Genomic DNA, 27,460 nt, shown 5'->3' on the forward strand with positions numbered 1-27,460 from the left:
ATACAGACCCATACTGACCTATCTATCCACTCACATACAGACCCATACTGACCTATCTATCCACTCACATACAGACCCACACTGACCTATCCACTCACATACAGACCCACACTGACCTATCTATCCACTCACATACAGACCCACACTGACCCTATCCACTCACATACAGACCCACACTGACCTATCTATCCACTCACATACAGACCCACACTGACCTATCCACTCACATACAGACCCACACTGACCTATCTATCCACTCACATACAGACCCATACTGACCTATCTATCCACTCACATACAGACCCACACTGACCTATCCACTCACATACAGACCCATACTGACCTATCTATCCACTCACATACAGACCCATACTGACCTATCCACTCACATACAGACCCACACTGACCTATCTATCCACTCACATACAGACCCATACTGACCTATCCACTCACATACAGACCCATACTGACCTATCCACTCACATACAGACCCATACTGACCTATCCACTCACATACAGACCCATACTGACCTATCCACTCACATACAGACCCATACTGACCTATCCACTCACATACAGACCCATACTGACCTATCCACTCACATACAGACCCATACTGACCTATCTATCCACTCACATACTGACCCATACTGACCTATCCACTCACATACAGACCCACACTGACCTATCCACTCACATACAGACCCACACTGACCTATCCACTCACATACAGACCCATACTGACCTATCACTCACATACAGACCCATACTGACCTATCCACTCACATACAGACCCACACTGACCTATCCACTCACATACAGACCCATACTGACCTATCTATCCACTCACATACAGACCCATACTGACCTATCCACTCACATACAGACCCATACTGACCTATCTATCCACTCACATACAGACCCATACTGACCTATCCACTCACATACAGACCCACACTGACCTATCCACTCACATACAGACCCACACTGACCTATCCACTCACATACAGACCCATACTGACCTATCTATCCACTCACATACAGACCCATACTGACCTATCCACTCACATACAGACCCACACTGACCTATCTATCCACTCACATACAGACCCACACTGACCTATCCACTCACATACAGACCCACACTACCTATCCACTCACATACAGACCCACACTGACCTATATCCACTCACATACAGACCATAGGACCATACTGACCTATCTATCCACTCACATACAGACCCACACTGACCTATCCACTCACATACAGACCCACACTGACCTATCTATCCACTCACATACAGACCCATACTGACCTATCCACTCACATACAGACCCATACTGACCTATCTATCCACTCACATACAGACCCATACTGACCTATCCACTCACATACAGACCCACACTGACCTATCTATCCACTCACATACAGACCCACACTACCTGACCCAGAGACCCATACTGACCTATCCACTCACATACAGACCCATACTGACCTATCTATCCACTCACATACAGACTGACCTATCTATCACTCACATACAGACCCACTGACCTATCTATCCACTCACATACAGACCCACACTGACCTATCTATCCACTCACATACAGACCCATACTGACCTATCTATCCACTCACATACAGACCCATACTGACCTATCCACTCACATACAGACCCATACTGACCTATCCACTCACATACAGACCCATACTGACCTATCCACTCACATACAGACCCATACTGACCTATCCACTCACATACAGACCCATACTGACCTATCCACTCACATACAGACCCATACTGACCTATCCACTCACATACAGACCCACACTGACCTATCTATCCACTCACATACAGACCCATACTGACCTATCCACTCACATACAGACCCATACTGAGACCCACACTGACCTATCCACTCACATACAGACCCATACTGACCTACTGACCACTCACATACAGACCCATACTGACCTATCCACTCACATACAGACCCATACTGACCTATCCACTCACATACAGACCCATACTGACCTATCCACTCACATCCCTTACCAGGGACCTATAAAGGGGCAAAATTATGTTTCATCCCTTGAGTCAATGCCCTTTTTTATACAAGACAGCACTTTATTTGCTTTAGTAGCCACAGAATGACACTGCCTGGAATTCGACAACTTGTGATCTACAAAACCCCCAGATCTGATATATTATTGTGCCAATGACCCTTGTGCAAAAAAAAAAACAGTTTTACAGCTGTAGTTCTGGTTCTGGGCTTCTCTCTTTCTATGAGTCTTACAAAGGGGAGTAGCCTTGAACCAATGGAGAGGGGTTGCATGGGTGTTCCCTTTGCATTGCTCTGGGCCTGTAAATAAGGTTCTTAGATCTTTTGCAACTAAATCAGCCCTTGACCTATCAAAGTGCACAGAGTGCGTAGTGTAAGTGCATAGAGTTCAGTGACCATTGATCATTGTCTCAGTCAGGACTAAGCTCTGCCTGTTGACCGTGGGAAAGAGAGCAGTCCAGGAATTACTGAGAAGTGGTGGGACCTTTCCCAATTACATGAGGAAGCGTTTGCTCAAAAGTTCTATTTGGGGATTGGATTTGTTTATCTAGGGAGACATCACTAATGAGGCTAATGTCAGCAGGGTGCCATAATACAATGCCAAGAGAGTCTACCCAACCAGCAAACTGCCTTCCAGAACCAGGACTCACCTCCCTTACCCTGCCTAGACCACTGAAGGAGATCTTGTGGATCTTATGTTCTTCCCAACATGGTTGACATTATAAACCCAATCAGCACTCTAGTGTCTGCCCAGGTAGGATACCAGGTCCTAAATACGGCTTACTGTACTGTGGTACTGAGACAGAAAAGATGGGAAGGTGGGTGATGGGAAGGTTTCCTGGGGGCCCAGCACTCCTGTCTGATACAGGATTCATGATTTGCAAACACCCCCCCCACACACACACAAATAAACAGGCAGCTGAAAATGTTAATATTTGATTTATTGCATAAGAACTTTAAAAGAAAAAGGTCCCAGTGGGGCTAATGCTGATGAGCCCAACATTTATCAAAGCAAGGTCCCTGTTCAACACCAGTAGCTAGTTATAATGTGTTTTCCAACCTAACCCTTATGGTCAACACAAGCTAAACTGAAGCATCTACATTAAGCCCCACCCATTTGCACCAGATGCATCCTAAACTAAACAGGATAGAATGAACTATTCACTAAAACAGGTAGAACCATGAAGGCTATTTTTATGCTGGGGGCAGTGGATTATCTGTAGGTGGGGTCGGATCATTCTTAAACCTGGTATCGCGGCAGTGCAGAACTGCTTCTGACCCCAAGCCAACTTGGTACTGCCAGATATACATTGATTTATTGGGCTGTAAGGTGATGGTCATTGATTCTTCCACCTCAGTAGCCTGGGACCAATTCTCTCTCTCCGTATTGACTGAGGATCCCCCATATTCAGTTTTGAGTGAGAACTGTGCCTTTGCAATTAAAGACGACAAGCCCCCAGTTTCCATGCTGGCTTCAAGGGATATTTTCCAGTTGTGCTCTATACTGGATATCTTCTCTCTGTCACAGCCAACCTTCTTGGTGATTTTCTTGGTCCAGGTTACTGGAGTGTCGGAATTATTGGAAATGGTTTTGATGCACTCCCACGTGCCAAATGATGGACCTTTGGTGATGGCCAAGCCCCCTGGGAGAAAGCTGATGACAGAGGGATGAAATTAAAATGTCTCACTATCTTCATCCTTGTTGAAGTTGCTGCTCCTGTAGTACTGAAGCCCCCACTCATCATGGGGCTTTACAAAATAGTAGTATTTTACTATTCCAAAATAGTACAGCCCATTCTTACAGTTTGGATGGAGAGTAAATTCTTCACTCTCTTCATCCTGGTTCATGTTCTTGGTGCGACGATAGACACCTCGGTTCTGGTAGATGATGTAGAAGTAGTCCCCAGAGGACAGGTAATGGTCTCCCCCCTGGCAGTTGGGATGGAGCGAGTAGACGACTGCACCTTCATCTTTATTCATGTTGGTGACTCGGCGGTAGCTGTTGCCCTTAATGATGTAGAAGTAATCATCTTTATATGCCAGGTAATGGTCTCCGTCTCTACACGAGGGGTGAAGTGTAAAAATATTGATATCTTCTCCCTTGTTGAAGTTTGTTGATCTCATGTAACAGTTCAAGTCAGATCGAACGATCTAGTAATAATCATTAACTCCACAAAAGTCCACCCCTCGGGCCTTATTCTTTGGCACAATCCCAACCATGATTCTGCAAGAAAGAAAAATCCAGAGGATTGAATGGAATAACGTATGATAGCCTCCCACAGTAGACAGTAGACCTCCCACAGTAGACAGTAGACCTCCCACAGTAGATGTTAAGCCTCCCACAGTAGACAGTAGACCTCTTATAGCAGACAGTAGACCTCCCACAGTAGACATTAAGCCTCCCACAGTAGACAGTAGACCTCCCACAGTAGACGTTAGATGGTAAGTACAAGACGTTATTGTAACCTAGAGTTTCTACTCAACAAGGACTCAAGCAAGAATGAGTGTATGAATTCCTCTAGGAAAGACCCACTCATTGACCAACTATGAGAATGGGTTTATGCCAGTGTATTTCTATAACACATGGATGCCATAGATGCCAAGTACTTGCCATCACCCTACCTAAAACATGTCCAGAGACGAACAGGACTCCAGATAAAAACAAAAGAAGTCCTACTCAAGGGGAGCTTGGGAAATACAAAAGGTATTTATTATGCACTTGCTTCATAGTAGAGGTTGAGGAGGCTTCAAAGCTATAAAGATGTGCCAGGGGTTAGGTGCACTCACCTATGAAGCAGTCTACATCTATCAGTTCAGATACATTGATATTGATATAGGTTTGCCTACCTTCCAGTACATCTGCCCAACCATTTAATCCATTCAATTGTCCACCTACCATTTTATTTGGCTATATTCCCATCAATTCACTATTGTAAATAACTGACTGACATTGGGGGGCAGCAAAAGAGGTAGGAAAAGTATGAAGTCTCCCCATAGTGAAGCAGCAGAAAAAAGTGGGTGGGAGGGGCAGCTGGAGGCAATAATAAGGGGCGAGGGAAGGACCACATTGATGCAGAACTATAAAGTAGCAGATATAGACAGATAGACAGCCATAGTGACCTGATCTCTAAGCTATCATAATAAAGAGACAGTCACTATATCATTATCATTCCATGTGAGCAGGAGATAAAAGACTGCTATATATATAAAGAATCAAGGGTAACTTAAACCTAACGTAGGAGGCATATGGTTGCTCTGCTCTTGGCCCTGATCAGTTCCTAGTTATTCCCAATAACCATGTGACCTTTCAGCTCCGTTGGCTGCCCCCGGGGCATAGTGGCTGTGCCAGGGGATATACCAGGGTAAAATTGTTCTTCAAAGAATGAATTAAAGGCAAAGTTTCTGCAGTGTAATTACCTGTAATGGAACAGCCGCTCCTGCTGAATCAGATTATTCTGCTTCTGTACCAGGGAACGGTTCCTTTTATACCCCTATGGGCGAGAGGCTTTGTATCCTTATTACACAATATCTGTATCTTCAAGGTAAATAATTGCTCAACAGGATTTTTTTGCCCAAACTTGTCTCTTTAATGGGTTGTTTTTCTAAACCTTTTAATAGTTTTGTGAAATTATCTCCATCAGCAGAGCAGAGCGGCCCAACCCAAGTGTAGTTAGTTAAAAAATGCCTGTTATTTACAGGGTCGGACTGGGGGGTGAAGAGCCCACCGGGGGTTCCTGCCCCAAGGGCCCTCCAGGTGACCCCTAACCCCCCCCCCGCAGGGGCCCCCACCCACGTAAATTTAATGCGTCAGGGGAGGAATGGTCAGGCATGGGGATCGCCAGCAAGGGTCGGACTGGGCCGCCGGGGCCCACTAGAGCCGGGGCCGACTGGGATTTTTCCCAGTCCGACCCTGGTTATTTACCCCTCTGCTGATGGGGCAGAATATGACCATGGTATAAAGGAGCTGTGGGCAATAGGGGTGGGATGCTATGTCCCAGCACAATAAGCCAGTGGGTGCAATGGGGCATCTGGGTTGTTTGTGGAAATGAATGGGTTAAGACAAAAAGTATTGAAATGTCACTTGCAAAAGGCCCTCAAAATGTTACCTGTGCCATAAGGTGGGGGCCGAAGGGTAGAGATGGGGGTATTGGGGCCCCACACAGTAGGAGCTGCAATAGGGAATGTGAGTAACAGTAGGTTGAATAGAGCAAGATGGCGGCTGTAGTGCCCACGGGCGAGAGGGTTGCTGTTCTGTTACACAATATCTATATCTTTAAGGCAAATGATTGCTCAGCTGGATTTTTTGCCCAAACTTGTGAGTTGTTTTTCTGAACCTTCCAATTATTTTGTAATATTTCTTTAGTGTCAGCAGGATGTGGTACAGTAAGTGTGAGGCACGTACCCCGACTTCTCTCATTACAGAGGGGGAACCCCCACCCTCAGGCACAAAGTGCAGGTATTGGAGATAGGGGGGGGAACCAGAGTCAGGCCAAGGCATATGGGCCGGGGTGCCCAGCAGCCCAACCCACCTACTTGTAGATTGTAAGCTCTTTTGGGCAGGGCTCCCTTCCCCTCCTGTATCGGTTACTGATTGCTTTATATGTTACTCCTTGTAGAGTGTAAGCTCTTTTGGGCAGGGCTCCCTTCCCCTCTTGTATCGCTTACTGATTGCTTTATATGTTACTCCTTGTAGAGTGTAAGCTCTTTTGGGCAGGGCTCTCTTCCCCTCCTGTATCGGTTACTGATTGCTTTATATGTTACTCCTTGTAGAGTGTAAGCTCTTTTGGGCAGGGCTCTCTTCCCCTCCTGTATCGGTTACTGATTGCTTTATATGTTACTCTGTATGTCCAATGTATGAAACCCACTTATTGTACAGCGCTGTGGGGTATGTTGGCGCTTTATAAATAAATGTTAATAATAATAATAATAATAATAATAACCCCCTACCACTCATTTGCCATCAGGCCCCATGTGTAGCAGGCTCAGAGTAAAGAATATACAATAAGAAAAGTTTCCCTCAGAATTGTGGGTAGGGCAGCCATCCGGAATCACAGGGCCCCATCAGTTAGCAGGGCACTCCCCCTCAATTATTAACCCTCCAGTCCCCTTGGCAAAAGGGGCCCTGCCAACAAGTAATGAAAAGACCCATTCACCTATGACCACGCCCCTGCCCAAGCCACACCCCATTATGTTAAAAGCTCATCCACTCCCCACAAGCCCCTGCCCTATGTGGTCCATGAATCACAATTTATGGTTCTCGGGGCTCCTTCTGCCATGAACCCCCTGACTGCAGAATTTCCTGCAGGAGGCCCTGAGCTGGTCTTGAGTTTGAATCCAGCCCAGGAGTTATTCCCTGTTTCTGTTGGGTTTCCTCCAGGTACTTTGCCCCCCCCCCCACCCCGACTCCAAAGCCGTATGGACAGGTTACCCAGCTCCTGGTATCTACACCAGCCGGAACGCTTTCAATGAATTTATAGCGCACAGCACTGGCACAACCAGGGTTTCATCAGTCTCCGGGCCGCGCCAGAGGAACCCACGCCCTAAACTCTATGGAATCTGTAGAAGCTTGTTACACATCCTGATAACAGCAATAAATCTCAAGGCCATAAATCAGAGAGAGGCAATAATGATTAAATTGCCAAGAAATCAAAAAGGTGTGGGTTCTCTAAGAGTTTACTGTTAATAATGGTATCATTAAGGAGCAACCTCGAGTGCTAAAGAACTCTTATTTGTCCTGGGTTCGTGGGACACGGGGATATTTGTTTCATTATACCCCTCAATTATAGATATAATTGAATGTATTTTATAAACTTAGGCTCTGGCTTTTAGTCATGTTTGGGGTTTCAAATAAACTTTAACTTCTTTTGTCTTTGTGCGTTTTATGTTTCAGTGTTTAAGATACACACTGGATTTTTTGGTTAATTTTATTAGAACATGGCGTATGTTAATGATTTTGGCCTGTGCCGATTTGCGCTTGCATCTTGCAGGTTTACAGAAGCACACGATAACAGGGATTATAGTTTAGGACACTTATTCATTCTCATACAGACAAGCGCAACCATGGGCAATAAGCAGCCACAAGATGCCATTGTAACACGAGAATTTGATATGTCTAATGCAACAGGAGCAGGTTTTACTAATTTTCCTTCCCTTTTTTAGCAAGAAAGGTAGATTTCTCGGGACAATATACATATATATATATATACTAGTAGCATATATAACAGCTTATAACTTCAGATTCTACAACCATTTTTAAAGGTGAAAGTACAAGTTAACAAGTGCATACTATAAGATGCGCATTTTGATAAGATCCGTGTAATTCTTGTCAGGGGAGGCTTGGCAGTGACTGTCGTTATTACGGATCACCAATAAAACTGTCCGGGTTTCACCCTCATAGGCTGGTAGCACTGGTTTGATTAAGATGGGATTGGTTGGGCATCTGGTAATTGTCTCCTGTTGAGCGGGCCTAGGTGGCCGTGTGACAGGGGTACTTGAAGTCACATGGTAAGCAAAATGACAGGAGGTACGGGTGACAGCCGGAAACAACACTGCTTTATCTAGAGAGCCATGATTTAGTCTTATGCTACACTAGGACATGGATGTGGACATATTCTGGGGAACCTTCGTAGTCTAGGAAATGGACCCCTTCTATGGAAGGACAAATGTATCCGGGAGACGCAAGAGCGCGGCCCCTGAGAATGGCGGGTAATGTACTGCGGAACCGGGAAACCAGCTTATACACAACTGGTGGTAAAAAATAGTCTTCTATCTTAGGTCTGGAGCTTATTATGTGCTCTGGACTTGATTAGCAGTAATCTGGAAAGTTATTATCACAACGTGGGTATCCTAGGACATTAGAAGGAGAGTAGTATAGTGTCTAACATTTTCCAAACCAATGCTTGAGAATTGCTGTTCATTCTACATAACTTGATGTCCCGCTGGGGGGGTACTTTCTAGTGGATGGGAATTTGTTGGTGGAAGTATCCTATAATTATAACAGACAATCCCGGGTACAAAGTTCTTCAACATCTCACTTGGTTAGCAGTAGCGAGCGGGAAGCATGGCTATAGTGGGGAGATGTTGTACTTTCATACAATGCTTTTTTTTTAAATGTCTGAAACAAGCCCTGTTCAGGGATTACAGGCCAAACAATTTTTTGAAGGCTGGGTGATAAGGGTGGGGTCAATTTTGTGCTTGATACCATTTTGTTGCAGAGAGAGTACTGGAATTCAAATCCTGAAGATGTTGAACACTGGAAAGTTGTCCACTTTATCCCGAAAACTAATTCCTTTGGCAGACCATGAGGATGCAAACAAATTACCCAAAAGCAACATAATAGAGTGGTGGTTAATTCGTGTATTCTTCGCTTGTACTGACAAAGCGTCATTAGTGTGTATACTACCACTCCAACCCTTGAATAGCCGGGCTGAGATCAGATAAACCACAACGTCATCAAATGAAATGTTGCTGTTTTATTATCTAGCATAGGGGTCAATATGAAGTTATTCTATTTCCATACTGGATTACGATGTGCCCATGGTCTCATGGGTGAAGGGGTGCAGTGGGTGCTGGATTTTGTAAGAAGACACATAGCAGGTAACATAAAATACTGGACTTCACAAAAATTTCTATAAATTGCTTGCCTTGCCAGCAGGGCCTGGTCTCTAAAGGAGACAAGTAAACCACGAGCTCGGTCGCTTTCATTCTGTTTTACACTCGGACTGCGGCCTTCTCAGTGAAGTTCATGGCAAGGAGCCTCTGGGGACTGTTAATATTTATGTGGGGGAATGACCAACCCGGTATCCTCTCTCCCACACACTAAAACATACTCGTGGGAACTATGGAAAAAGCTGATACTCACTCTATTTACTCAAAATGGCTTGATGTGATTTCTGCTCAGAGTGGCTGTAGATATCTGGCCAGCCTTGTGAGAATAAAGTCACATTCACTTATTTGGGAGCATAAGAGGAGTAATTACTCGTATTGTTAGAAAGTGCAAATATATCTTGCACATAAAATATAGTAGTGCAGTCCTTTTCGCATAGAAAATGGAAACTTGAAAAAATGACACTTTCGTCATGGAACATCCTGGTTGTATATGGGAGGCAAGCGGGGAATGCTCGGTCGGTATTATGGAGCACTCTGGCATTCCCATGATCCTGAACGAACGTCTATATATATATATCATATGTCATATGCCCATATTAGAGTAATCTGCCCACCCGGTTGCATTCGAAGTGCTGCCAATGTGTGGCATTGCTGAATTTGGCCCAAGAATGGCCAGAAGTGCTTGTGATCAGTGGGGGGACAGTGAAAACTTCGCTTGCTTATAAAGTCATTTTATTGCTAAATTGTCTTTTTACCTTTTTCGAAAAAATATACTTAGTAGCACTTCGCCGCTACTAATTTATTGAGCATCGTGTGACGGCTCGGTGTTTTGTGTTAGGGTCGTAAGACAGCAATAAGCAGTTGGGATGTTCTAACTTCCATTGAGGGACGTCAATGATGGTGAAGAATGAAGCTTGCCTCGCCATAGCTCTCGTATAGGGGTGGAGGTGAATAACATGCACTATATTTCCTCTCGAGTAAGCTTACTAGGGTCATAATATATAAGCTGTGGCTAGCCACTTGCTGTTGGTGTAGTGTAAGTGGCTTTGCAAATACACTAAAAATGCTTTTTGCATCATTCACGCGATACGGCTGGACGCAGCCCCTTGGTTCTTTACTGGGCACATAAGGTTCACTGTAAGGAGGGGTTGGCATATAACAAGTGTTTGCTACTTAGTATATGAAGGATACTCGGTTCATATAGTTAATTTATTAGCAGTCCTAAGAGGTGAGTGATAGATTTGACGACATCTCCTTGTGTATAAAGGTGAAGGTGGTCATTTGACGCACTATATACAGTTTGCTTTATTGTTTCTGTATATTGGGTGAAGTACTTTATTTTTGGTCATCACTCTTTGGCGGTTTATTCCTAAGCTAATCTCTACAGACTTTCTGGAGGAAGTGACACTTTGAATTTTTTACTTAGCACCAAGATGCTTTTAATTTTAATAACACTATATCTTAACTATAGATATATATAGATAGTAGCCGTAGTTGCTTTCAACAGTTTTGGAATGCTAAGAAAGATTTAAATATATGTCAATCTGTAAAATCAGACAGCATTAGATCAATTTCCTTGAAGAAATCTGATTCCACTTGCCAATTGCTCGGTGATTTTGGCACTTGGGGGAACTGGCTGTTGGATTACTCCAATGGGTAAGCCGGGCGGGTGTGCGGAGAAGCAATGCATGGTTAGTGTGGTTAGATGGGGTTATAAGGAAATTGGGACATATATAGTGGATATTCACGGAGTCCAGCTGACTTAGGCTGGATGTATTCAGAGCCATTTTGATTAAATCAATTTGGCTAAAGTTTACTCCAGCAAAGGTGTATGGATAAAAAGTCTCTACATTTGGGTAGTAGGTAGGGTTCTGGGTTCAATACAGCGATTGAGCATGGCCTTGTAGTCACCACCATACTAAAGGTCCTAATAGCTTTTCTTGTCCTTTTTGGGTGTACCTCTTACTAAACTTGGGAGAAGTGGCAAGACCCAGGAGCAAGCTGTAATTCTGTAACCGGTTGGTACCATCAAACCATAATGCTTGACCACTTTCTTTTCTAGAGTTTCTTTCGTACTACCAACAGGTTCTTCTAAGAGCATATGGGCGAAAGGCGGACACGTTGCTTTAGAACAATATGGGCCTTCTGACATAGAAATTTACAGTGATGTAAATGCACAATTTCAGCACATCCTTTAATCACTCATAATTTATTGCGCGACCTATAATTCTTCCTTATAAAGAGGGGGAGGTGACATTTGATATGATCCGCTACAGGATACTTTGCTACAGACATTTTTTGGTGAAAGGATGCTTCAGTATTTGTTTATGAATAGGTAAGATATTTTAGCCCAATTCAGCTTTTAGGTGCTGACATTCAAACGCAATGTTAACCATAAAACGCGGGCAATAGGGTCCATGATTGCCGCTTCACATAACCCTAAAGGGGAATGTTAAATAGACCGTGGACCATTGCATATGTGAATGGGTGGCTGCAGACTTCTCTCCAAAGTACATAGGGAATCTTCTCTACTACAGTATAGCAAGTAAGTTGAGATGTAAAAAGTGAAGTATTTGAGCCCAGATGGGCAGATATCCTCTAACCTTAAACAGTTCTTGTAAACAGATACATCTTGCACTTTAGTGATACAGATTGCACCTGTGTCAGTAACCATGTTTACTGGTACTTGTCCCTAGCTCTAATTCTAACCAGCTTAATATGAATGCCATCATCTCCCCACAGGCGTAGTAAGTTAGACGTGATAATGGCAAGTGTATAGTAGCAGTCACTTTCCTAGGCTTGTCAGAAATTATAGGAACACAGAATCATTTTGTTATGTGCCCTGGCGCTCGCCTGGATATTTGCGTGTTGTCTGCGAGTACAACGAGCGATATGTGGTCCTAACTTTCCACAATTTCTACAAGGTTTCTGGGATTTATATCTGCAGTCAGTTTGCTGGGATCGCGAGCGACTCCCCACAATTGCAGGTAGCAAGGAGGCTATTAGACCTTCTTTGGTTAGGTCTTGGAAATGTCACTATGCTCAAAGCATGTCAACTCTACTCTAATAGGTGGCAGTGGGGTGAATTTGGGATGAAATGGTTTTAGATACCCTTGTAACGTTATTTTTTAGGGATATTTCGAAAAATCGAAGATCATATTTTGCTGTGTATGAATATTGCTAGAGCAGAGGTCAGCTTTGCTAGTTTAGTAATGTCTAGGCACTTGGTTGACAATGGCCGATGTTTCACACGCAAATAGACGACCACGACTTTGAAAGTGGTGAGATTTCCTGCTTCATTTTGTAGGCAGGCTTAATGCAGGTAGAACTCATCATGAGGGCTTCATATACTGGAAAACTTTAATGCTGTCACGCATAAAGCCTTGATTCAGGATTGTATCTGCATAAAATTCACAGGGGGCTCAGATAGCCTGTTTAAATTGGTACCAAACATATAGTCTGCAAGGGGCTTTTCCCCATTTCGTTGTGATTTCTCATATAAAATCTAAAGCGTTCAGCAATGATAATAGGGCTGGGGTTTATAATGCTGAGAGAGCGGTGCCTCATTGTAGTTCTCTCATAGGAACAGGCTAGTGGCCTTTTTGGCAGGAACTGATATCTCAAGTTTTTTAACGCGAGACCTGTTAGGTTGATTTGGTGCTTTGCCAGTGTTAAAATCGCAATGTAAATAGTATAATCTGGGCTTTTCCTTAATCTTTTTCCTATGGAACTAACATCATTATGCAGACATGCCAAATCTCTCATCGTGTTCCATAAATTAAGGGACTCTCATTATTCTTCAGGACAGATTTCTGATTAACTCTGGGACTTTCCAGATGGCAGACATTGGTTGAGCAAGTTACTCACTGGTGCAGAGAAGGGAAGTCCCTGGCAAACTTCTGAATGCATGTATAGCCTGTTGCTTCTTCGTGTCACGCTTTAGTCTGTTTCGTGGAGAAGTGAACCAAATACACAAATCCTCGGGTCGCTCACTACAAGGTGGTAATACTAACGTGCTGGGCTAGCAGTGGTTAATACTGTTTTGCTAGGTGTTATAGTATACATGGTAAGAACAGATATCACAGACGTAAGAGAACTTTTGGGGTATATTTATTAGAACCAGGAGGCAGGTAAAAGAATTTGGACCTGCTTCACATTCTTGTCTTCTGCTTAGGTCTTTAAAGGGAAGCAACACAAAAGGAATTAGGATAATATCAACATATAATCAAGGTCATTGACAAATACAGCTCGAGAACTGTCTAATTAACAAAGATGTTTACTAAAAGCTGGTTTACTGGAGATAACTCAACCATGAGGACGGCAACTGTGGTTATGCAATAGTGTACGTATCCCCGGCTCACGTGCGAATGCAGAAGAACATATTTGATGGGGCAGCTTAGACGCTTATGGGCTCCCACATATCCTGGGTGAAAGTTTTGGGAGAGGAGTTTACCGGGAACACTCAATCTCCCCAGATTACCGTTAGTTTCACCATGATAGGGGGTCTTTGCCGAATTGACTCACTGGACTTTCTCATATGGATCTTCTTCTTTTCTAATGTTATTTTTTCATTTCCCGATGGTTAACTTATTACAAAGGTTGAATGATATATCTGGCCTTGTGCTTCTTGCGGTTTCAATACCGAGGAGGCTCATTTGTTCTTCTCTCACATTGTAGCATAGGAAGACATCTAAGGGGGAAAGATTGCCACTACCAACCTCAGCGGGACTATGTACACATGGGGGCAGGGAGTTGATTTGTGCATAATACTCTCTAATGGGCTCGCATTCATCGCTATATTCGCTCCAAGGAACTTTCTGCCAACATACTAGAACCTAAATCTAAATACATTAACTTAGTTGATATGTGGGCTCAAGATAGATGCGACTTGATGGCCACCATATGAAAGTATTTTTGTCTTAGGCTTGGTTCTTATCTTCAGGATTCCACTTTTGACAATATTTTATTTGGCCAGTGGGGGGGGGCGGAAAAAATAAGTGATCGAGCATTCCGCTTGCGGGTTTGGGAGTTGGATACATCCGCGGCTTGGGCGAGTTATTCTGTTCACTTTGGTGGGCAGCTGGGCTCATATATGAGAGACTGGCGCACATTTATCACTGCCAATGGGTTCATTCACAACTGAGGGATTCATAATTTCTCGGAAACAGTCGGTGCTCCTGGTTCGCGCTCAAATAGTTGGCAGGGAGAACCGAGCAGCCAGAGCGAGGGTTTATTGGACCAGCGTCAACGGGCCTTTTCCACAAGAGCTCTCTACTTCACGGGTCAAAACAGTCTAGAGATGTTTCAGCCATATGCGACCACATTTGGTTGCTATGAGCCATCTTGGTGGTATAGCTCCACCTTGTTCCATACATTTATAACTCAGAGTAATGATATGAGGGCGGTATTCACAATAATGGGTCTAAGTGGCATTTATATTTTTATTTCCTGGTTTAGTTGCCACAACCACTGAGAACGTACGCATTTTTGTTGGGTAAAGGTTTTGAGGTATACCGGTTCTCAGTATGATTAGCACTAGGTCGATAAGACCTTCTGGGAATTTATATTAATTAAGCGACATTTACATAGGTGTGTACAATAGTTTTAGGGGGGCACATTTGCCACCCTTTATGTTGGACCTGCAAAGGCAAATTTTGTATATTGCATTTAATTAGGATTTGCCTGGGGATATTCACACACGAATTAATAGGATTTAACGGGTGGGATACACTGGTCCACGGCAGGTGGAGGCCATGTGGCACTGAAAGTTAGACAAGGCGCTCTGAGCTAGGGAGCAGTTAGGAGACACGGCTCTCGACTGGAGAGAGGGCAACAGGCTAACATGAGTGGAGGCTGGCACAGACTCATGCAGGGAGAGTGGCAAGGTCCAGAATGAAGGCCATGTTCGTTTACTCTTGAGTGGATCTCAGCTCTAGTAGCATGGTTAGACAATCTATATACTTAAGTTTAGACATATCTCACCTTAGGTTAGTAGGTCATGTATTTCTCAGTGAATCAGACGGCAGTATGGTGGGGCAGGTTAGGGTTTGTTTACCATTCCTAAGGGAGAAAGTTGGGTTTAAGTTTAGGGCCAAATTTTAGCAAAGACCACACAGTTGATGTAGGTGGCATAGCGCATTTAAGAAGCGCTTGCGACTCAAGCCAGGGGTCGCAGAATATTGGTGAAATAGGACTTGGTTCGCCACTATTATGAGGGGGTCAGACACAGGAGGCGGCATTGAGAGTCACCAGCATGCTTATTGGTGGAGGGACTGAGGTTTAAAGAGAAGGCTCTGGAAGAATAGGACGTTGGGACAGATTTATGTAGGAAAAAGGAAACAGAGAAGGGTGGAAGGGATTGATCTCAGTACTTATGGTGGATTGCACATTAGTGATACGTTACCGTTGAGGGCCTAACAGAAGGGACTAATATTGTTAGGTTCCCGCCATACACGTGGGCAGAATTTTAGTTGCCGATTCGGGTGAAAACTTCCTAGGTGATATGGAAGATTCTCAGGGAAGGTGAACATTGTAAGTGTAAGGTTGCAAGATATCTTTGCCAGACATGTATGGGCCCGACTTCTCAAAAAGTGGAATGAGAAATTATAAACATTGGGAACTTGAAGGTTCACTTCCCGAGCCGACATCTGACCTAATTTACCCTCATAAAATTTGTAGGACCTTTATAGTGAAAGGAAGAAACACAGAAAGTTTATATTTAATTTTATTTCACTTTTTGGTTGGGTTTTCCACCACACAAAATAGTATACATGACACATGAGATATGGCCATTGGTGCTTTTTTTGATATCTTCTCTCTAGGCACACTTAGCATACGCTGATTCAGTGTTATATTTCGGTGATTGCCGCCATTTTTGCAGATAGAATCTGGGACATGGGGAACTCACTAATAGTTCATACCATCATTGTTATGTTTTGACGCCTTTGCTTTGGGCAACTCTCCAGAGGGATTACGGGCTGCAAGCCATTTTAACGCATCTTATATTGCCCCCTTTAAGCGGGGCCAATTGATGTGGACTATACTTTTTGCACTATCAAGCTGGTTTTGTTGTTTGTTCTAGGGAACTCTCTTACATGTCTTAAGGGGCCCCTTGATTTCCTTTAGCCTGAGAAGTGTTCCACTAGTTAAGGTTCTTACAAGTTGTTGTTGCTTATATCACAGGGACCTGGTTCCTGTTGTGCATCTCCAGGCTTCAGTACCCCACTTTGGACTACATAGAATGCCAAAACACAAAGGGGAGGTCGCGGGTGAAGGCCAATCCAAGCATTAGGTTCCGCACAATGGAAGGAACCGTGTATTAGAAATCACCATCCTAATACACAAATGGAATATCCCGGGCTATAGGCCACCTTAGCCTTATTTCTTATTGTGGGCAAAATGGGGAAAGGGCTCCTGCACACGATATTCATAAAAAATAATATGCTTTATAGTGCTGTAGGAAATGGGTTTCTTTTTACTGCCTCCATGGGGTCAACACTGCTGTAGACCCGCAGGGTGCGGGGCAGCACAAGGGGAAGAGACATAGCTAAAGGGGAGTGGAGCTATATGCAGCCGAAGGATTGTGGTGCGGCCCTACTCTTTCGTACCCTAGTTGGCATTGGTCGGCAGGAGAGCAGGTGCCTCTGGCTCTGGCTGTACACCTCGATGTGAGGATTGTTTCTATAGCCAGGTCACTCTGAACCTGTGTTAAGGTGTGTGTAGTTGCTTATCTCTGATTTCTCTGTAGGATACATTCCTCGCGGACGTTCAGACCCTAACATGGTTACGCTGGTGCACTACTGATTCGCTTCTTTATCTATTTCTCTATGGGTTAGTATACATTCCTTCAAATTTGGTTATGGGGAGCTGGGCTTACTTCTTACTTAATTCTATTGCTATAGGAGCCACTGTTGTCGACCAAATGTAAGGCTGGCTATCCTCCAAGTCTCTTGGTATGGGACATTACAGAGGGTATCACCACGGCTGTGGTAAAGGCCATTTAGGTAACTTAATTTAAAGATCTGCAATATTCCCTAGAATACAGTGAGCTCCCTGTCTTTCGGCTTACTTCCTTGGTATATATATCCCAGTTATAGGTTTAGAGGATATGGCAATCGTCCGGGGTCGACGCATGCTTGGTGTAAAGGCTTTGCTTATTCTCTATTTGGTCTTATTACTAGACAGTGGTCAAACCAACTTATCGGGTAAGGTTCCTTGTACCTCGCTGGCTCATCTTCTATTCTTCTAGGTTTAGTGGAGAGCATTGTCATCCCATATAGAAGCTGGTTAAGCGCTCCGATCTCAGTCAGGTGTACGTTTTAGGGGTCGCAACTCTACTTGTTAAAGGGCTTGCACAGATCCGTCCTTTTACTTCTAGTGGGACATGTTCCTGGGTCCCCAGCTTCCAAAGGTTCAAACACGCATCAACTGGTTAAGCGGGCGACTTATCTGTGAATCTTCTATGTAAGCGCACATGCCGGGGGCTACAACCAAACGTTGGTATGGGAGTTTAAGATCTCAGATAATTTCTCGATTGTCAATAGGATAAGGCGAAAAATGGAAAGAAACGGGTATTCCGCGACAAAGTGTTTAAGGGATGCTTTCTAGTCTCTATAGGGACACGTTGGCTTCACACACGTAGGGATAAAGAGAACCGGACTGGGCTATCGTGATTAATCTTCAGTAGGTACGGTACACGGGAGAGTTCACCAAACTGGGGTAACGAGGCTGCTGTGTATCAAATGATTATCTCTTAAGCGTAGGGGACGGTCCGGTGGGGTCCCACGATACTTCGGCTTAAGGAACGCTGGTTATATGCTTCAATTTCTTCTAGGGTACAATTTTAACCAGGGCGAAGTGTTGTCCTTCATTTTCTCTGTCTGGTTGACTCTTATTTGCAGACAAGACGGGATTATTCGTTTGCGCAGAACACAGCCAGTGACGTTCTTCTTGGGCGAAAGGGATGGTTGTTAACGGGCAGGTACTCTTTTCTTTTTTAATACTTCTTATGGCTACTCCTACCCATCATCACAGAAAAACCACAGGGAATTAGCAAAGGCTGGGGTATATATTCTTTTTAGGCAAGTAACTTAGTAGCAGCTACTTCTTTTCATGGTCTTAAAAGGGGAAGAAATCCCCTGCCAATAGACAATACCGGAGAATTGCCTCTGCAACACACGGTTAGTCGACAACTTATACGAGGTAAATTTGATCCACGTCATAGTCTATTTTATAGTTAGTTTGAACAAGTAGCTGCTACTAGTAAGCTTCGTGTGTCTTTCCACCATTAAGACATATGATGGAAAAAAAGTCCCCCGATCATTTTCTAGGCATCAATCTTCCTATGTGGGTGCTTTTCACTTAACTTTTTCCGCGACTTCTCTTTGGGCTTTAGAGATTAGAGGTGAATATTCCATGATTGAAGTTCTCGTTTTCCCCCCCCCTGTCTTTCCCCCTTTTTGTTTTTGTCCGGTATCATTAACGACTTGGTGGCGTCGTGTCATTGCGTATACATTGCAAATAAACCGGAAAATGAGTTCTACGCACGAGAAAATCTAGTCACAATAAGCAAAATGGTTTGCAGCTTCGATTCCGACCTTAGCACCGAGCCAATGGGCAAGAACTATCGAGGCTATTTTTATGCTGGGGGCGAGTGGATTACCTTGTTAGGTTGGGGGGTTTGGATGCTTTGGTTAAACCTGGTATGCGCTGGAGTCGCAAGCACTGGGGTTCGGACCGCCAGGCAACCCAGTTTGGTGACCCTGGCATGACTACTATGACTCCTAATTGGGATTTCTGGGGTTCCAACGTGAATGGTCATTGATTCTTCCACTCAGGTACCTGGTCCAGTTTTCTTCTCCGATTGGACTTTGGATTCCTCTCGCTATTCCGCACGTGCTGAGAGAGAACTGGTCGCTTTGGCAAATTCGACGCCGACAAGGCCCCCCCTCACGTTTCGCCCTGCTGGTTGTAGAGATTTTTCATCCAGTTGTGTTCGGTACTGGCTATCTTCGCGCGACATCTTCTCTTTGTCATAGCCGACCTTTAGAGATATGATCTCTTCTTGGTCGCCCACGCGCCATCTGTTAATTGGGTGATGCTGTTCGGAATCATTGAAATGGTTTTGATGCACTCCCACGTGCCAAGCGATGCACCTTTGTGATGGCCAAGCCCCCGGGAGGACAAGCTCCGACCTCTGAAGTAGGGATAAACGGTCAATCTCTCCTGCCCCTAGTCTCTATTCCTTGGGTTGAAATTGTACTCCTGTAGGTACTTCCGAAGCCTCCCACTCATACTATGGGGCGCTTCCACGCAGTATGTTAGCTCTCTTCGTCTTCTTCTGTTTCTCAAAGATGTGAGGTACAGGCCCATTCTTTTACAGTTCATGGATCGGAAAGAAAGAGTCTTCTACTCTCTCTACGTATTCCGTCCTACTCCAACTGTTCGTTGGTGCGGCTACCAGCTAGAACCATCCTCTGCTCTCGGTATGTAGCGTGACTGGGATGTAGGACATAGATCCACCGCACATGGATGGGTCAGAGTAGTTTGGGTCTCCCGCCTGCGCTAGTTGGGTATGGTAAGGGGAGTGCGAATGTAGGATAGCGGACTTGAACTTTCTCATTCTTCTTACTGTCAAATTGGGTGGACTGGTCTCGGTGGCGTGGGTGATAGTATATAGGTTTTGGCTCTTTAATGATGTTAGATACGCTTAGGCTCATTCTTTTAATTGCCCCAGTAATAATGGTCCCTGCACGTCTCGTCTAGCAGCGGAGGGTGCGTAGGCGGCACAAAATTGTATGGGAAGCTATTCATTCGGGTACTCTTTTATAGTTATGGGCTGCGCATTCTCATCGGTCATCAGTTTCAGGTCAGATTTTCTGGAATGGATTCGATAGTAATAATCATCATACCTGCCTCGACGCTAATAAGGTCCACTGCTCGGTGGTCTTTTATTTTCTTTGGCGACGCAAAGATGCCACCGATCCATCGACTTTCTATACTGGGAAGGAAAAAAAACCACTGATCTGGGAACTTGCACAATAACATTATTGATAGCCCATCCTCCACAGCCTCTCCTCTAACAGCCACAGTACGATGCGTTAAGCCTCCACGCAGCTATGATCAACCAGATAGACTCACACAGTTAGAAGCGTTTAGTTTCTCCCACAGTAGACCCTCCATTTTAGCAGGCCAGTAGACTCCAGGGTAGACGTTAACGCACCTCCCACCCCGTAGACAGTAGACCTCGCCACTAAGATCAGAACAGTAGTACACTCTTTTTCCAACCACAGTACACTCGTGTCTATAAGTACTCCACAGTTAGGTCAGCAGCTTGTATCCTACCCAACAAGACTTAGACTCAATCTAGAAGGGACCTGCCGCATCATGTTTAGGACCTCAGGAATCCCCATAGCTGACAGATTAAGATCGCATCTTTATTTGATCATTTAAGCTGCATATATATCAAGTAGTCGGCCGATTCCTTCAGATAGGCAGACAGTAGGTTCTCACAGTTAGAGGTACAATTTAGCCATATATCCTACAGTTAATAAGACACGTAAGATATTTTTCATACCATTTAATAAAACTCCAACGCTTAGAACTCCTCCGGATATGCCTAGAGATCAGTTAAATTCTTCCCACAGTTAGAGCATATTAAGCCCCCATAGTTAACCTCCCAAAGCGCAATAGCACATGTCACGAACCTCACACAGTAGAACGTTAAGGAATAACCTTCCACAGAGACTTACCAGATTCTATAGACAGTAGACTCCACAGTATTAGACGATTTATGCTCTCCATTCCACATTTAGATAAAACAGTGTATTTAAGACCTTTCCCATACCAGGGACGTAGACCTCCCACAGTAGACACATATTAAAGCTCTTACCACAGTTACGACAGTATAGAACTATCTCTCATAGCAGACAGTAGCGCACAGTCCACATAGTAGATGTTTACATGCTCACCACAGTAGACTCCCATAGCAGACAGTAGACGCTCATCTCAAAACAGTAGAAGCATTAACCGTCGCGCACAGGAGACAGTAGACCTCCGTAGTCCAGAACGCCAGCTAGAAACCCTCCCACAAGTCGCACCTGATAGATCTTCGGTTTCCATATTGACTAGTCTAGATAAAGACTTCCCACAGTAGGATTGTTAAGTCCTTTGCCTCACAGTAGGAACGCAGTAAGACCTTTCACTATAGTTTTTCAGACTCAGTAGATGCTTCCAGCATCGTAGACATTAAGCCTCCCACAAGAGTCGAGTTTGATAAGCTCACAGTTTAGACAGTAGACTACTCTCCGATACAGTAAGACAGTTAGATCTTCCACAGTAGATTCGTTAAGCTTTTCCACCGTAGACAGTTAGACTTCGCACAGTAAACCGTTTTAAGCCTCCCACAGTTAGGACAGTAGAGCCTTCCGTACCAGACAGGTAGAACTCCCACAGTTAAGACATTTAAGCCCTCCACAGTAGACAGTAGAACGCTCGCTATTATCAGACAGTAACTCCCACAGTACGATGTTAAGCCTTCCAAGTAGAGCGCGTCCCCATCCAGCTAGACGTACGACTACTCACAGTAAAAGAGATGCTATTACACGTATATAAGGCGCCTCCACAGGGAGACATAGGACTCCCATAACAGACGTAGAGACCTTTCCCCGTAACAGTAGTAAGTCAGTAGTGATGCTCCCATAGCAAGACAGTAGACTCCTCACAGTAGACGTTAAAGTCCTTCCGAGTGACAGGTAGAGCCTCTGCGCTCATAGCCAAGGCACGGTAGATGGAGCCTGTCTCAACACAGTTAGGAAACATTAGCCTCCCCACAAGGTAGAAGTAGACCTCCCATAGCAAAGCACAGTAGATGATTTCCGCGCACAGTAGACTCGTTATTTAAGTCCTTCCAACAGTCAAGCTACCTCCCATTTGCAGTACAGTTTGATTCGTAAGCCTCCCACAGTAGCATAGTAGATCCTCGGTTCGCCATTGATCAGGACAGGATAGACCTTCCACAGTTAACTCACACATTAAGCTCCCACAGTAACAGTTAGACCTCCTATAGTAACAGTAGACCTCCCACATTTTAGACCAAAAGGCCGTCCGGACAGTAGGACAGTAGATCCTTCCATAGCAGGACAGTAGACTTTCACAGTTAGAACCATTTAAGCCTTCCAGACATGTAGACAGTGACCTCCCATAGCAGACAGTAGACCCGTCCACCGTAGATGTTTAAGGCCTTTCCACATGTGAGATACGCTTATCCCATACCGCACAGAGAGGAACTCCTGCCGCACAAGTGTAGTTTGTCTAACCCTAACCACGGATGCGCAACAGGTAGACGCTCCCACAGTAGATGTTAAGCCTTCCACAGTAGACCTCCCATAGCAGACAGTAGACCTCCCACAGTAGATGTTAAGCCTCCCATAGCAGACAGTAGACCTCCCACAGTAGATGTTAAGCCTTCCACAGTAGACCTCCCATAGCAGACAGTAGACCTCCCACAGTAGATGTTAAGCCTTCCACAGCAGACAGTAGAGCTCCCATACCAGACAGTAGACCTCCCACAGTAGACATTAAGCCTCTCACAATAGACAGTAGATCTCCCATAGCAGACACAGCAGACAGTAGAGCTCCCATACCAGACAGTAGACCTCCCACAGTAGACATTAAGCCTCTCACAGTAGACAGTAGATCTCCCATAGCAGACAGTAGACCTCCCACAGTAGATGTTAAGCCTTCCACAGTAGACCTCCCATAGCAGACAGTAGACCTCCCACAGTAGCCGTTAAGCCTCCCACAGTAGACAGTAGACCTCCCATACCAGACAGTAGACCTCCCACAGTAGACATTAAGCCTCCCACAGTAGACAGTATATCTCCCATAGCAGACAGTAGACCTCCCACAGTAGACATTAAGCCTCCCACAGTAGACAGTAGATCTCCCATAGCAGACAGTAGACCTCCCACAGTAGACGTTAGATGGTAAATACAAGACGTTATTATAACCTAGAGCTTCTACTCAACAAATAATCAATCAGGGGATCATGCAAGAATGAGTGTATGATCTCCTCTAGGAATGACTTCAAAAACCCACTCATTGGCCATCTATGAGAATGGTTTTCCTGGGTTTGTGCCAGTGTATTCCTATAACACATGATGCCATAGGTTAGGTGCACTTACCTAGGAAGCAATCTATATCTAGTTCAGCAATTGCCTACACACCATTATACTTGTCTATCTTGGATCATGGATGCATGAAATATAGCAAACGTTGGTTAAATGATAAGTCTACAGACTGTACAAACAGTTGTGTAATTGTATTGTACACAGGTTAAAGGAACAGTAACACCAAAAAATGAAAGTGTATCAAAATTATTTCTATATTATGTACTGTTGCCCTGCACCGGTACAGCTGGGGTGTTTGCTACAGAAACCTTACTATAGTTTATATAAATACCCTGCTGTGTAGCCCCGGGGGCAGCCATTCCTGCACTGGTATAGCTGGGGTGTTTGCTATAGAAACCCTACTATAGTTTATATAAATACCCCGCTGTGTAGCCCCGGGGGCAGCCGTTCCTGCACTGGTACAGCTGGGGTGTTTGCTACAGAAACCCTACTATAGTTTATATAAATACCCTGCTGTGTAGCCCCGGGGGCAGCCATTCCTGCACTGGTACAGCTGGGGTGTTTGCTACAGAAACCCTACTATAGTTTATATAAATACCCCGCTGTGTAGCCCCGGGGGCAGCCATTCCTGCACTGGTACAGCTGGGGTGTTTGCTACAGAAACCCTACTATAGTTTATATAAATACCCCACTGTGTACCCCCGGGGGCAGCCATTCCTGCACCGGTACAGCTGGGGTGTTTGCTACAGAAACCCTACTATAGTTTATATAAATACCCCGCTGTGTAGCCCCGGGGGCAGCCATTCCTGCACTGGTACAGCTGGGGTGTTTGCTACAGAAACCCTACTATAGTTTATATAAATACCCCGCTGTGTAGCCCCGGGGGCAGCCATTCCTGCACTGGTACAGCTGGGGTGTTTGCTACAGAAACCCTACTATAGTTTATATAAATACCCCGCTGTGTAGCCCCGGGGGCAGCCATTCCTGCACCGGTACAGCTGGGGTGTTTGCTACAGAAACCCTACTATAGTTTATATAAATACCCCGCTGTGTAGCCCCGGGGGCAGCCATTCCTGCACCGGTACAGCTGGGGTGTTTGCTACAGAAACCCTACTATAGTTTATATAAATACCCCGCTGTGTAGCCCCGGGGGCAGCCATTCCTGCACTGGTACAGCTGGGGTGTTTGCTACAGAAACCCTACTATAGTTTATATAAATACCCCGCTGTGTAGCCCCGGGGGCAGCCACTCCTGCACCGGTACAGCTGGGGTGTTTGCTACAGAAACCCTACTATAGTTTATATAAATACCCCGCTGTGTAGCCCCGGGGGCAGCCACTCCTGCACCGGTACAGCTGGGGTGTTTGCTACAGAAACCCTACTATAGTTTATATAAATACCCCGCTGTGTAGCCCCGGGGGCAGCCACTCCTGCACCGGTACAGCTGGGGTGTTTGCTACAGAAACCCTACTATAGTTTATATAAATACCCCGCTGTGTAGCCCCGGGGGCAGCCGTTCCTGCACTGGTACAGCTGGGGTGTTTGCTACAGAAACCCTACTATAGTTTATATAAATACCCCGCTGTGTAGCCCCGGGGGCAGCCGTTCCTGCACTGGTACAGCTGGGGTTTTTGCTACAGAAACCCTACTATAGTTTATATAAATACCCCGCTGTGTAGCCCCGGGGGCAGCCATTCCTGCACTGGTACAGCTGGGGTGTTTGCTACAGAAACCCTACTATAGTTTATATAAATACCCTGCTGTGTAGCCCCGGGGGCAGCCGTTCCTGCACTGGTACAGCTGGGGTGTTTGCTACAGAAACCCTGTCTATATAAATACCCCGCTGTGTAGCCCCGGGGGCAGCCATTCCTGCACTGGTACAGCTGGGGTGTTTGCTACAGAAACCCTACTATAGTTTATATAAATACCCCGCTGTGTGATCACAGAGATCACAGACTGCTTTAAATAAACTTAAAGGGATTCTGTCTGTCAGCTAACCTATTGTTTCTCCTACTCCCATGTAACTGGAGGAGTCCCAAGCCGGACTTGGATTTCTTACTGAGTGCTATTCTGATACCTACTGGGAGCTGCTATCTTGCTCCCTTCCCATTGTTCTGCTGATCGGCTGCTGGGGGGGAGGGGGAATATCACTCCCCAATTTAAATAGAATCAAGGGTAACTTAAGCCCAACATGAAGCCTTGATGGACATTCTTGTAATAAGACATATATATATAAAGGCAAAGTTTCTGCAGTGTAATTACCTGTAATGGATCAGCTGCTCCTGCTGAATCAGATTATTCTGGTTCTGTACCAGGGAACGGTTGGCTTTATACCCCAATGGGCGAGAGGCTTTGTATCCTGTCAAACAATATCTATAATTTTTAGGCAAATAATCGCTCACTGATTTTTTGGCCCAAACTTGTCTCCTAAGTGAGCGGTTTTCCTGAATCTTTTCATTCTTTTGTAACGTTATCTCTATATAATCAGCGAGGTTGGGCGGCCCAACCCGGGTGTGGTTAGAAAGTGAGAAATTGGCTATTTAACCCTCTGCCGATGGGGCATATAGAGGAGCTGAGGGCAATAGGGGTGGGATACTAGGTGCCAGCACAATCAGTGGGTGCAATGGGGCATCTGGGAGGAAATGAATGGGTTAAAGATACAAAAAATGTCACTTGTGCCATAAAGTAGGGGCTAAAGCTGTACAAATGGGGATATTGGGGCCCCACAGAGTAGGAGCTGTAATAAAGTCAACGTGGGACACAGTAGGTTTAGTAGAGCAAGATGGCGACTGTATTGCCCATAGGGTCTCTTACCCTTGTTATTAAACCCCCTCCTTATACAGTATAAGTAGAAACCCCAATATTTTTGCTAGGTTGCACCTCCAAATTCCCATGTTCTGCCAAAAGCCTGAGCAGCCAATGCACAGCAGCGACATCACTAAATCAGTCACATGATAAGTGGCGCTAACCAATAGCAACTGGGCAGATCTTGGCTTCCATGATTGTTACAGAACTGGGTTATGGGTAAAAGCGCATTGCTGAACCTGAGTGAGAAACTGCAAACAGAGCCCCCCAAAAAGAAGCAAATTCATGGATATTGTGGGTTTAATTCGTTTGTACGGTTTGGGGTTCATTTGTAGTTCCGTGCACCCCCCCCCCTTGTCACACAGGGGATTGTTGTGCGTTCTAGCTCATTGCTATTAAAGAGTTAACTGGGCTGCCCTCGGGGCAAATGATTGCCTGCGGCTGAATCACAAAGCCGGATTCTGGTACCGTACCGGCCAATGGCTCCTTCTTATATTTTTCAGGCAAATAATGACTCAAGGATGTTTTTGGCCCAAACTTTTCTTCTAAATGGATTGTTTTTCTAAACCTTTTCATTCTTTTGTAATGTTATCTCTATATTATCAGCGGGGTGGGGCGGCCCAAGTGTGGCAAGAAAGGGAGAAAATGCCTGTTATTTACCCCTCTGCTAATGGGGCAGGTTATTATGTTGGTATAAAGGAGCTGTGGGCAATAGGGGGGGACACTACAGGCACAATGAGTCAGTGGGTGCAATGGGGCATCGGGGTTGTTTGAGGATAGGAATGGGATTTAAACACAGTAGGGCCTTCCAACGGACACGAGGGCACCCACTCCGTTTAGAAGAAGGGAGGTTCC

At 45.0% G+C, this 27,460-nt stretch overlaps 2 protein-coding genes across 3 annotated transcripts in view; both read right to left on the reverse strand.

The window, feature by feature from the left end:
* LOC116407773 overlaps window positions 1-27,460 on the reverse strand; it is an 880,143-nt gene that overhangs the window by 51,710 nt on the left and 800,973 nt on the right. The gene's annotated exons all lie outside the window — the stretch shown is intronic.
* On the reverse strand, window positions 2,987-26,145 carry LOC105948563. 2 transcript variants are annotated; one of them, XM_031893789.1, is made up of 2 exons: window positions 26,063-26,145; window positions 2,987-4,288 (listed from the first exon to the last, which is right to left on the reverse strand). In XM_031893789.1, the coding sequence occupies exon 2, from the start codon at window positions 4,186-4,188 to the stop codon at window positions 3,739-3,741; it is 450 nt and encodes a 149-aa protein (XP_031749649.1). In that variant the 5' UTR covers window positions 4,189-4,288; window positions 26,063-26,145; the 3' UTR covers window positions 2,987-3,738. The 2 variants fall into 2 exon arrangements, with proteins under 2 accessions (XP_031749649.1, XP_031749648.1); XM_031893788.1 differs by lacking the exon at window positions 26,063-26,145 and adding an exon at window positions 5,482-5,558.

This window comes from Xenopus tropicalis, chromosome 9, assembly GCF_000004195.4.
Source record: "Xenopus tropicalis strain Nigerian chromosome 9, UCB_Xtro_10.0, whole genome shotgun sequence".
NCBI classification, from domain to species: domain Eukaryota; kingdom Metazoa; phylum Chordata; class Amphibia; order Anura; family Pipidae; genus Xenopus; species Xenopus tropicalis.